Source organism: Conger conger, chromosome 9 (assembly GCF_963514075.1).
Source record: "Conger conger chromosome 9, fConCon1.1, whole genome shotgun sequence".
NCBI classification, from domain to species: domain Eukaryota; kingdom Metazoa; phylum Chordata; class Actinopteri; order Anguilliformes; family Congridae; genus Conger; species Conger conger.
Window position 1 is genome coordinate 60,710,187 of NC_083768.1, and position 12,500 is coordinate 60,722,686.

A 12,500-nucleotide genomic window follows, 5' to 3' on the forward strand; every position below is an offset into this window, starting at 1 on the left:
CACACACACACAGACTCAGATACACACACACACACACACAGACTCAGATACACACACACACACACACACACACACACACAGACTCAGACACACACACACACACACACACAGACTCAGACACACACACACACACACACACACACACACACAGACTCAGATACACACACACACACACACACACACACACACAGACTGGAGGATCCTGAGTGTGTCCACCCTCCACCCTCACCAGGGTCAGCCCTGTCGCGACCCTCTCACCTCCCCCTGCTGGCTGCCTGCGGTATCGCAGCTCAGATATTTATCTACAGCTGTAACCTTGGGGCTAGCTTAGGTTAAAGAGCTGATATGCCTTCAGGTGTTCATCAGACTCTACACACCTATGACACATTCAGGAGTTCATCAGACTCTACATTACATTACATTACATTACATTATTGGCATTTGGCAGACACTTTTTTTGCAGAGCGACGTACAGTTGATTAGACTAAGCAGGAGACAATCCTCCTCTGGAGCAATGCAGGGTTAAGGGCCTTGCTCAAGGGCCCAACGGCTGTGCAGATCTTATTGTGGCTGCACCGGGATTAGAACCACCGACCTTCCGGGTCCCAATCATGTGCCTTCCCCACTCTCTCTCTCTTTTTTCCTTTCGTTTTCCTTCTTCAGTGAATGTGATACCTGCCGTTGTGTACAGTGTATCTGTCTACTTTTATTTGTTACAGTACAAATTGTTTTTGCTGGGTTAACATTACACTTATTGATTATTACACTTATTGATTATTAAAGGACCGTCTGTAGTTTCTTGGTGATTCTACATTTGTGAGAGCAACCCTGATGTTCTCCACTTCGTTGCTTACTAACGTAACCGCGTCTTCTTAGAGATTGTAGTGTCAGGTAATGTTATTAGCGATATTATTCATCTAAAATCTGGCCTACGAGAGGAGATTATGTGTAACATAAAACATTTAACATGTTTAGATGTTTTAATATTAAATATACTTCCAAGGAATAATGGACATATGATCACATCGTTTGAGTGATAGTCCCGTTTAAGCTTGATGCGGACGGAAACACATCCGCGGAAAGATAAAAGAGTCACCTTTTTCCTTCTCTGTGAAATTTATATCCGACTATGCTGCAAAACGATCATCTGCGAGAAAAAAGATTGAGGGTTCAGAATGTTGCTTTTTTCATCGATAAAATACTGATTCAGTGCAATTTGTTTTTCTCGAGCGCTTGTTCACATTTTATTTACATCTCATATTTAATCACACTCCTTCCTACAAATAGCTGTTGAAATAGGCTGTCACATTTTCTGAGATCTATTTGTGATTATAATAATATTATCTGAATTGGGGTGGAAATTGTCGTCCTGTCCACAATGAGATGCATAAAATTGAGTGACTAATTTACAAATCGCGGCTTCCCTTTGTGCGATGTGTACTTTGTCATTTCATTCCACCTAATTACACGAGTTTTAAGTGGAAAAAAGACCCTCTTCACTTGCGACAAAAACCAATCACATTTATCGTAAATGTTGTTTTAAACGGGCGATGACAGCTAAGCCCATGACGCGTCCCTGCGCTTTGCGCGGCGGCGATAAGAGAATCGCGTTCGCTGGAGCGTGATCGCGGGCCCCCCTCCCTCCGCGCCGCGCTATAAAACCCACAGCCTGGGTACGCACCGCAAACCGCGCCGGAGAAACGGGACCGCTCAAAACTCAGCCATCAACTCAATAAACGTGAGTACAAATAACTTTCATTTTACCTTACTTTTACTTGGCTGCATTGTGTCTTCCTCAAACCTGGAAACACGGGTGCGAATACAGAATGTACAACATGTATTTTTATCAGATATTGTTTAAACGAAATAGTCGAAATAGAGGGCAGAGAGCTCTGCCTTTATCAAACTTTTGATAATTTCTGGGCTGGACTTTACTAAAATGTAAAGTTTGGAAATGCCAAGACTTAATTAAAATAATAAAACAACTCGTACCAGGAGTATGTATATGCGAATTGATACTTTTCATCTGTTGAGTACAGTTTTATTACGTCGTTTTGGATTAAAAGCGTCTGCTAAATTACTAAAATGAAAATATCAAATGTAAAAGCCCCTGCGAATTATTAAACAGCTACCTGGCGAACGGTGTCTTCAGCGAACAGCTGTTCAATGTAAAATTAATTGAGTACACTTGACTCAGTTTGCATATTGTTCCCATTAGACGATTGCGGTTGATTTATTACTGAGAATGTTGCTCTGTAACGATATGTCTCCGATAACATACGTAAACAACTCTACTCTCAATGAATATTCAAAATTAATATTTTGATTAATAGTATTAATACAGTAGACAATATTTATTTATTTTTTAAGGGGCTTTGTTACTCTTACGTTACCGTTACCGCGAGTGTCCTCCAAAGAGCTCCCCGTGTCTCTAATGACCTCTGATTTCATGGCTAATTACAGGCGTGAAAAGAGCGCGCACGGTGTCGGGCATTGTGAGATCTGAGTCGCAGAGTAAATCTGCAGACGGAAACTCATTCAATCATAAATCTGTAAACTCAAAGCGCTTCTTCTGGACCTAGATTTGTCGCTCGGACATGGGTTTTTTTTTGTTTGTAAAGGGCTGATTTTATGTATATATTTTGGCGGAAGTGTTGACTTTGTTTTCACCCTTTAGTCACAGTCTTATTGTCTTAAAATATTTTCTGTGACGGTCTTGAAGTTGATCTATTTTGAATTCATCTCGACAACCTGCTATTGGGACAAAAAATCTTTTAAATTTCTCTCACACAGTAAATAATCTTCTTACTAAATATTTGACCCTGTTTTATTCACTTGAAAACGAACCAGTTCTATACTTATTGTTTGACTATAATTTTTTGCGAATGTAAAATCATCGCAATCCGTATTTGCTACTGCTGAGTATACCCAATAACCGGTGCCATAATGCACATTTAATTAATTGATTAATTGATTTGATTTTGAAAACTTCAACATTTTTCACAATTTGGATAAAAGCATCAGCTAAAAACTTCGTCTTTTAGTTCGTTATACGCATTATATTAGGAACCGAAATTTCTGAGTGGGCCTTCAAATATAAGAAATAAGGAATGTTAATCACTCGGCCTTGGAGCAGAAGTTCCCGTGTTTTGAACAGCCGTTTCCTCCCTGTGACGCGGTGAAGATGCGCGTGACCCTCGGTATGTGGATGGGCGTGGTGGTGCTCCTGGTCTGCACACTGATCTGCTTCGGCTCGCTGGCGGAAGGATACCCGTCCAAACCGGACAACCCCGGAGAGGACGCGCCCGCGGAGGAACTCGCCAAATATTACTCCGCCCTGAGGCACTATATCAACCTCATCACACGGCAGAGGTAAATATCACTCCGCCCGGAGGCACTATATCAACCTCATCACACGGCAGAGGTAAATATCACTCCGCCCGGAGGCACTATATCAACCTCATCACATGGCAGAGGTAAATATCACTCCGCCCTGAGGCACTATATCAACCTCATCACACGGCAGAGGTAAATATCACTCTGCCCTGAGGCACTATATCAACCTCATCACACGGCAGAGGTAAATATCACTCCACCCTGAGGCACTATATCAACCTCATCACTCAGCAGTAAATATCACTCCGCCCTGAGGCACTACATCAACCTCATCACACAGCAGTAAATATCACTCCGCCCTGAGGCACTATATCAACCTCATGATGTGTGAAACAGATTTGGATCAAATACATTTTGGATTCAAAACATTTTTAATGCTTGACTGGTCTTTTCTGTGCACCTTGGCTCAATTGCACCAGGCAAGATCAGTCGAGCACAGAAAAGTATTTGAGTGAAAAACAGTTACGTATTTGACCCAGATCTGGTGTGATAACCTGAATGGTGTGATAGAGAACAGCCACAATACTAGCACAAGGTGCTGAGTCCAGGAACATGTTGGAACAGAAAAGGCTCCAAAAACATTATTATGTAGTAATTTTCGTAATAATAGCTGTAATAATATACATACTAAAAGAGGAAACTTATTATTGTACAGTGTTAACCAAAATAATCTTGGGTGTTCCGATAAAAAAGATTAAACGAATAATAATGTTTTTTTATTTAATTAAACACATTTATGGGAAATATGTAAAATCTTCTGAAATGAATGACATGGTGTCTGAGTGAATAGATTTGTGTGTTTACTCATGAAGATCTGGCGACTCTTTTAATAAACACGCTGCATGATTCGCTGGCACACGTTACAAGTTTTGGCTTTTCTGTGAAATAATGGAAATTCATAAGAACCTGTTCCAAGATGAATGTGTCATCATATTAACGACCAATCAGCCATGACGAGCAGAAGCTAAAGAGGATTTGGAAAATGACTGTTAGTAAAAACATTTTGATTTCATTTAACCATTATTTAACCGAGTAAAACTGATTGAAAAAAGATTCACAATTCTGACCTCCCAGTCTCAAATCAGCACAAACATCCCTGACTCACTCTGAGCGTGGAGTCACAGACCAGCACAAACATCCCTGACTCACTCTGAGTGTGGAGTCACAGACCAGCACAAACATCCCTGACTCACTCTGAGCGTGGAGTCACAGACCAGCACAAACATCCCTGACTCACTCTGAGTGTGGAGTCACAGACCAGCACAAACATCCCTGACTCACCCTGAGTGTGGAGTCACAGACCAGCACAAACATCCCTGACTCACTCTGAGTGTGGAGTCACAGACCAGCACAAACATCCCTGACTCACTCTGAGCGTGGAGTCACAGACCAGCACAAACATCCCTGACTCACCCTGAGTGTGGAGTCACAGACCAGCACAAACATCCCTGACTCACTCTGAGCGTGGAGTCACAGACCAGCACAAACATCCCTGACTCACTCTGAGCGTGGAGTCACAGACCAGCACAAACATCCCTGACTCACCCTGAGTGTGGAGTCACAGACCAGCACAAACATCCCTGACTCACCCTGAGCGTGGAGTCACAGACCAGCACAAACATCCCTGACTCACTCTGAGCGTGGAGTCACAGACCAGCACAAACATCCCTGACTCACCCTGAGTGTGGAGTCACAGACCAGCACAAACATCCCTGACTCACTCTGAGTGTGGAGTCACAGACCAGCACAAACATCCCTGACTCACTCTGAGCGTGGAGTCACAGACCAGCACAAACATCCCTGACTCACCGGGCCCTTAACTGCAATAATAATGACTTTTTGTGACCAGGCATCATCTTCCTGACACAACTTAACTCTTTGTACAGGATAGCTTCAGGTTTTGAGGTTGTGTGTGTTGGGGTGCGTCGGCGCTGGGCAGACAGGGTACAGGTGTGTTAGGGTACAGGTGTGTTAGGGTACAGGTGTGTTGGGGTACAGGTGTGTTCTGCTCTTTCTCAGGTACGGGAAACGATCGAGTGACGACACACTGCTGTCAGAGCTGCTTCTGAGAGAGAGCACCGAGACCAGCCCCCGATCACGGTACAGTGTGTGTGTGTGTGTGTGTGTGTGTGTGAGTGTGAGTGTGTGTGTGTGAGTATGTGTGTGTGTGTGTGAGTGTGTGAGTGTGAGTGTGTGTGTGTGTGTGTGTGAGTGTGTGTGTGTGTGAGTGTGAGTGTGTGAGTGTGGGTGTGTGAGTGTGAGTGTGTGTGTGTGAGTATGTGTGTGTGTGTGTGAGTGTGTGTGTGTGAGTCTGTGTGTGTGTGAGTGTGTGTGAGTATGTGTGTGTGTGTGTGTGTGTGTGTGTGTGTGTAATAAAGAAGAGAACTTGGCTTTCAGTGAGACGCACTCTTACAGAGCGGCACTGTGACAACATGCCATTGGCCAGTTTGTGTGTTGTGCGGGTTTTGATTGGACAGGGGAACTGAATGAGCTTCATGAGGGTGTCAGACCCTGGACTGGTCTCCAGGAGCACAACATGTCAAAGTTCCGTTGCTAGGCTCTTTATAGCTATGATTCATTTATATGGAAGGACACATTATGTTCAAATTACATTATCATTTACCCTGCTTGCATGGGTTTGGGTTTTAGCAGTTGTGTACAGTTTGTAGTTAACTCTATAAGATATGAGATCACAAATATGTAATTAGAATGCTCTTAACTGGACATTCTAATGCTGATGTCACAATCACTGCTGGTGACTGAATGCAGTGGAGTTCTAGAACACTGACTTAGAATTTTGAGAAAAAACAAATCCAAAAACTCTATTCTTAAAATGGTTAAGAGGCTTTGTCTGATTGGTCCTTTTGTCTGTCTCTGTCTCCAGATATGTGGAACCGTCTATGTGGTGACATCATAAAAATGTGGCCATCTCATTTGTACCAAGTGTCTCCAATTTTGCTGTCCCTCCTCTGTGACAACACATCCTTACCTCATCAACATGGCCAGCACACTGCCTGAACCTGACCTCACCAACATGGCCGCCCACCTACCATCAGCACCTGGGGGTTAAAGTTCCACACGGAGCCATCACTTCCTCATCCACCAGCCCAGCTCAGCTCCTGGCTGTACATAGTCCTGTTAAAGTATCATATTCCTGCATTCTCATTGGAATTAACTGTAAAGTAAAACTGTGCTATTAAAATTCATTATTTAAAGATGAGCGAAGTTTTACCCTGTTTGATGTTTCCAGTGCAGCTCTGACATAGAACACCAGCACTTTATAACACGGTCATCATTCCAGCAAAGGTGTGGCTGATATCATTCAGAATCCGCTGCGATCACAGCCCCAGCCCTGGTCCTGGAGAGCCACAGGGTCTGCTGGGGTCCCCAGCCCTGGTCCTGGAGAGCCACAGGGTCTGCTGGGGTCCCCAGCCCTGGTCCTGGAGAGCCACAGGGTCTGCTGGGGTCCCCAGCTCTGGTCCTGGAGAGCCACAGGGTCTGCTGGGGGCCCCGGCTCTGGTCCTGGAGAGCCACAGGGTCTGCTGGGGGCCCCGGCTCTGGTCCTGGAGAGCCACAGGGTCTGCTGGGGTCCCCAGCCCTGGTCCTGGAGAGCCACAGGGTGTGCTGGGGTCCCCAGCCCTGGTCCTGGAGAGACACAGGGTCTGCTGGGGGCCCCTGCCCTGGTCCTGGAGAGACACAGGGTCTGCTGGTTCAGGTTTTCACCTTAAAATCAGCAAGAAATTCAGAGCCAATTAAACTGGCAGGGTGAACAGTGTATTGGGCTGTTTAATGTATCAATTTAGTGCTGAGTAACAACAAAACCAAACAGACCCTGGCTCTCCAGGACCAGGGCTGGGGACTTCTGGTATGATTTTGTCATCATGACCAATTAAGATCAACAGTCTGAGACAATAAACAAGGTTTATTGTTTTAAACTAGTTTCAAAGTCTCTGACGTCTGTACCATTTGTGTAGAAATAGGGCCCAACAACTAACCTTTCGCTAATGAAGACATCCAACCGCGTAGCTCCAGTTCTGAGACGTGTTTTAGTATCCTGGGTTTACAGCGCCCTCTCGTGGCCAAATACACGCACGCCTTCTGGACGCAGGAGACGCACGCATTGTTCGGGCGGCTCAAGAATTTCCGGTGCTATGCCTTAATCTCATCGATATTTTATAATAACACCCCAAACTACTGTATTTATGAAAAATGTATTAATAACACAACCTCCCCCCTACAGATTTTCCTGTTTTTATTTGTGCACATCAGAAAACACACCACACATTTAATGAATCACTAAGCCTGTATTATGTATTATGACCGCGATTTGTCTGAGTTTTGAGCCGGTAAGATCGCTCTCGCTAAGACCAGAAAGGCCCCAGACTCTCCCCGCTGCGCTCGTCCGTCACAGATGGTTTTCCAGGTCAGAAGGACAGCCCCGCAGCGCTCCGCATCTCACAGAGGGTCAACAGACTTAGACATTTTAGAGGCAAATTAAATACTTCACCGCAGTATCAGTTGTCCCACGAACATGAACAAACAATTAAAACCATTTTAATTGGTGCATGAGGCGACGTCGAAGCATCACAGAACTGCCTAAGCAAATTTCATACCTACTAGAAAAAAATAACGCACAGCAAAAAGCGTTTCGATTGATAGCCCGCTCCCCCAGTAGTTTCTAACGCTGTTGCTTCCATAATTACTAGCGCAATGTCGCCCTCCGGTGGACATGTATGGAGTGCTACACTGAACTTTAAGCTAAAAGAAGGGAATGTCTAATCACAGATGTGAGAGCGACACTGTGCGTCAGCAGGGCTCAGCTTTGATTAAACGCCTCCTCTCGCGGGCCACCAACAACAAAAGAGCAGCTCGTGTTTATTAGAGCAACGAACCATCTGCCAGATACCGGTTTTACCGGATAATTCCCTTCACAATGAATAAAATATTCTCATACATGAAGCGGGCCGACTAAAGTCTATCTATCTATCATCTATCTATCCACCTATCTATCATGTGACCCTGGCTGAGTTTAAATCCATGGTCCATTCTTTCATTCCCTGAACATTCCTCTAACCCTAACCCTAACCCTAACACACTCTCAGAAAAAAACTCTTTTTTTTTCTGTCATTGGTGTAACGTGTGAAAGCTCCCACACATAGAACATGCTTACTCAACACAGAACCCTTTAACTATACAGGGTTCTCTATGAAATCACAGGGTTCTCTATGCAATCACAGGGCTCCCTTTGGAGATGACTTGTTTCTGACTTGATAGATCTTTTCTGGAGAAATAAACCCTAACTGAAAATCAATAAAGTCAAAGAATGAAAATGAATCTAAACATAAGCATGATAACTTCTGAAAGGGGTAGGCAGTAAAATGTTCAGTGTTAAACCAATTCTACAGAATAATAATGGTCTCTATTGCCTTTGGACGTATACTCTACAGTGCTGAATGGACACTGGACACCGTGGGCTATATCTTAGTAGAGTGTATCGGTACTTAGTAGCATTGCTGCTGAATTACTGTGGCCATTAAACCTCCACTCACTCACTGTAGCTCCGCTGCTCCCCCGTCAGAAGGGATTAAAGTCACCACACAGGTCGCTGCACAGTGAAAACAAAATGGGAGGGACAGCCCCGCCCCGCGTGACACCGATTGGTCCTTGTTTTCAAACGTCATCGAGAGGCGAGTCTTGGCCGCTTGATTGGCACGGAGTACGCGCGGATAGTTCGCTGCGGGACCTGGATCGCTGAAGGGGGTTTGAATCTCTCGCCGGGACGGTGCGGGGTTAGCCTACGAGCCGCGAGCACACGACTCAAGGTAAGCAGTAACCAGGGGGAAGCATCGCAGACGCGAGCATCTCCGCGGGTGTCCGGAGTTCCAGCGGAAACGCGCACTTTGGGTTTTAAATAGACACGAGATGCAGGGGGCCGCTGCTCCTTCTGTCCTGCGACAGCAAAGAACCCTCTAATCCGCTGCGCTGGCTCAGTTTGTGTGTGTTTGTGTGTGTGCGGCCAATAGTGTGTTTGTGTGTGTGAGTGTGTGTGCGCGCGCTGGGGGGATTTATCCGCGTGCTAGCAGGTGCATTCAACTCTCGATCTGCTGTCAGATGTCTCACGCAGAAACAGTCTGAAAGCCGCGCGCGATCTAGATACAGCATGCAGGTGAGGGCTCGCGCTGACACTGAGATTTCATGAACGGGAGAGTGGTGACAAAACGACCACATGTTATACTTTTAAACAAAGTAGTTCTGTAACGATGTTAATAACTCCGTCTGCAGTCTGGAGTTTCCTCGACCCTGTCTGCACGTCGTTCGGCGGCTGAGACGTGGAGGCGGCCGCCCGCCGTCAGACCAAGCCGTTCCACGCAGTACCACAGCGATCGCGATTAGTGTATATGACAGAAATACTGTATCAACAGACATCTATTGTTGTCGTCCACGCTTGCGCCACAAGCCCGTTTGTGTTTGCGCAGTGACGTCGTTAGCTACTCTGTAGCGCTTTAACTGCGCCGGGCTGAGAGCAGAGATGAGACTGTCTGACTGAAGAAATTAATTCCTCCGCTATTAAAGTCTGCAGAATTAAAGGTGACATTCTCCCAGCGCCGCGTCATGTCGTGATCTGTTCTCTGTGTTGGGCAGCTTTGCGTGCGAGCGTCGTTAAGAGCGCATTATCCGCATGTCTTTACCCACAGACCGCCGCGATGGGAGGGAGAAGTTGCGCAACTCGAAAAGTTCATTTATACGGAACGAATATGAACAGGTTGACTGGGGGGCCGGGAGATTTGGAAACGTCTTTCTTACTTCACATTTGGCGCAAGTAGCCCATAGATTTGCACTTTGTTGTACGTCGCTATGGATAAGAGCGTCTGCCAAACGCCATTAATGTAATGTAATGTATAGATATGTCCGTTAGGACGTCTCAGTCTGGAGCGCGAGCTTGCGCGTCTCTGACCCGCGGTGACTGGCGGGTCCACGCGGACACTCCTTCCAGAACATTCCGTCTCCTCTGTGCTCGCGCTGCTGCGGGTTACCTGCCAGGTGACCTTTCGTCTCCTCTCGCGAACAGAAACGCACATCTCTCAGGAAACCAGCAGCGCCCCAGGGCAAAATAAAAGCGGCTTTGAGTGAAAATAAATCCCAATTATTTCCTGTTTAAATCTCAATTATTTTCAATTATAATCTGTCCTTCAGACTGGAGGGAAGTAAAGATGGTTTGGTGCGCAGGAGATCATGTCTGATACTGATACATGCTGTACTACAGTGTGTTTTAATAACTGTACCCGATTCATCATTCAGCCCTTTATATACTCAAAATTACTCACTTTAAACAAAACTCACAGTGTGGAGTGTGGGGCAGTGGACAGAGCAGCAGTGTGGAGCAGCAGTGTGGAGCAGTGGTCTGAGCAGCAGTGTGGAGCAGTGGTCAGAGCAGCAGTGTGGAGCAGTGGTCAGGGCAGCAGTGTGGAGCAGCAGTGTGGAGCAGTGGTCAGAGCAGCAGTGTGGAGCAGTGGTCAGAGCAGCAGTGTGGAGCAGTGGTCAGAGCAGCAGTGTGGAGCAGTGGTCAGAGCAGCAGTGTGGAGCAGTGGTCAGAGCAGCAGTGTGGAGCAGTGGACAGAGCAGCAGTGTGGAGCAGTGGTCAGAGCAGCAGTGTGGAGCAGTGGTCAGAGCAGCAGTGTGGAGCAGCAGTGTGGAGCAGTGGTCAGAGCAGCAGTGTGGAGCAGTGGTCAGAGCAGCAGTGTGGAGCAGCAGTGTGGAACAGTGGACAGAGCAGCAGTGTGGAGCAGTGGACAGAGCAGCAGTGTGGAGCAGTGGTCAGAGCAGCAGTGTGGAGCAGCATTGTGGAACAGTGGACAGAGCAGCAGTGTGGAGCAGTGGACAGAGCAGCAGTGTGGAGCAGTGGTCAGAGCAGCAGTGTGGAGCAGCATTGTGGAACAGTGGACAGAGCAGCAGTGTGGAGCAGCAGTGTGGAACAGTGGACAGAGCAGCAGTGTGGAGCAGTGGTCAGAGCAGCAGTGTGGAGCAGCAGTGTGGAGCAGTGGTCAGAGCAGCAGTGTGGAGCAGTGGTCAGGGCAGCAGTGTGGAGAAGCAGTGTGGAGCAGTGGTCAGAGCAGCAGTGTGGAGCAGTGGTCAGAGCAGCAGTGTGGAGCAGTGGTCAGAGCAGCAGTGTGGAGCAGCAGTGTGGAGCAGTGGTCAGAGCAGCAGTGTGGAGCAGTGGTCAGAGCAGCAGTGTGGAGCAGTGGTCAGAGCAGCAGTGTGGAGCAGTGGTCAGAGCAGCAGTGTGGAGCAGTGGTCAGAGCAGCAGTATGGGGCAGTGTCGAGTGGCAGATTTCATGATGATGGACGATAGCCAGATCTGGTATATTGTGAAACAGAGTCATACAATGCCCAGAAAATAAGAGTTTTTTGAGAGAGTAAAAGGTTAATGTTTTTAGGATACAGACATGACTATTTTGATGATGATAATGATGCTGGTGATGATTGCTGGGCTCTCACTGTGTGATACTTCATCCTGACCACACACTGTAAGCCTCTTATTGCGGGTGACCTACATAAGCCCTGAGGGGGGGGGGGGGGCATGAGGATTTGGATAAACCCCCCACCCCCCACTGGCCCATGCAGAGATACAAGAAATGATTAGTGATTCCAAAATGAGTTATTAGTGAATCCACTGATTTAGATCTCTCTCTCTCTCTCTCTCTCTCTCACACACACACACACACACACACACACACAAACACACACAAACACACACTACTGCACAGAGTCTGTGCCACAGACACACATGCACAAACACACTGGCAGTATGTTAAATTGTCACTGGCTCTCCTGTAGTACTGTGTGGCCTGTTGGATGTAGAATAGTGTAATTATGTGATGTGTACGGTTCATTCATATTTAATGTGTCAGCTGACCTTTTAAAGCAGTCTTCTAAAACAGAACCACAGTGGATTTAATCCCGCCTTTAATCCCTCTCTCACGGACTGCCCATCATCTGGCTGCTTGGCAACAACAGAGAGCGCTGGTCTGGTTGGGCCAGAGTGACCTCCCGCAGGCCACGCCCCTCGGTCCTGCCTGCCCAATAGCACAGCAGCTGTGACAGAC

General features: G+C 46.7%; 2 protein-coding genes across 2 annotated transcripts in view; both read left to right on the forward strand.

Annotated features, from left to right (window-relative positions):
- Positions 1–1,640: 1,640 nt before the first annotated feature.
- npy (neuropeptide Y) lies at positions 1,641–6,616 on the forward strand. Its single transcript, XM_061255109.1, has 4 exons — positions 1,641–1,738; positions 3,185–3,372; positions 5,416–5,496; positions 6,281–6,616. Exons 2-4 carry the CDS (start codon positions 3,185–3,187, stop codon positions 6,303–6,305), a joined length of 294 nt encoding a protein of 97 aa, XP_061111093.1. The 5' UTR covers positions 1,641–1,738; the 3' UTR covers positions 6,306–6,616.
- Positions 6,617–9,107: 2,491 nt separating this feature from the next.
- The window catches only part of pals2b (protein associated with LIN7 2, MAGUK p55 family member b), a 17,621-nt gene continuing 14,228 nt past the window's right edge, over positions 9,108–12,500 (forward strand). The window contains exon 1 of the mRNA XM_061254822.1: positions 9,108–9,218. The gene's annotated coding sequence lies outside the window, so the exon portion shown is untranslated. The remainder of the gene's footprint in view (positions 9,219–12,500) is intronic.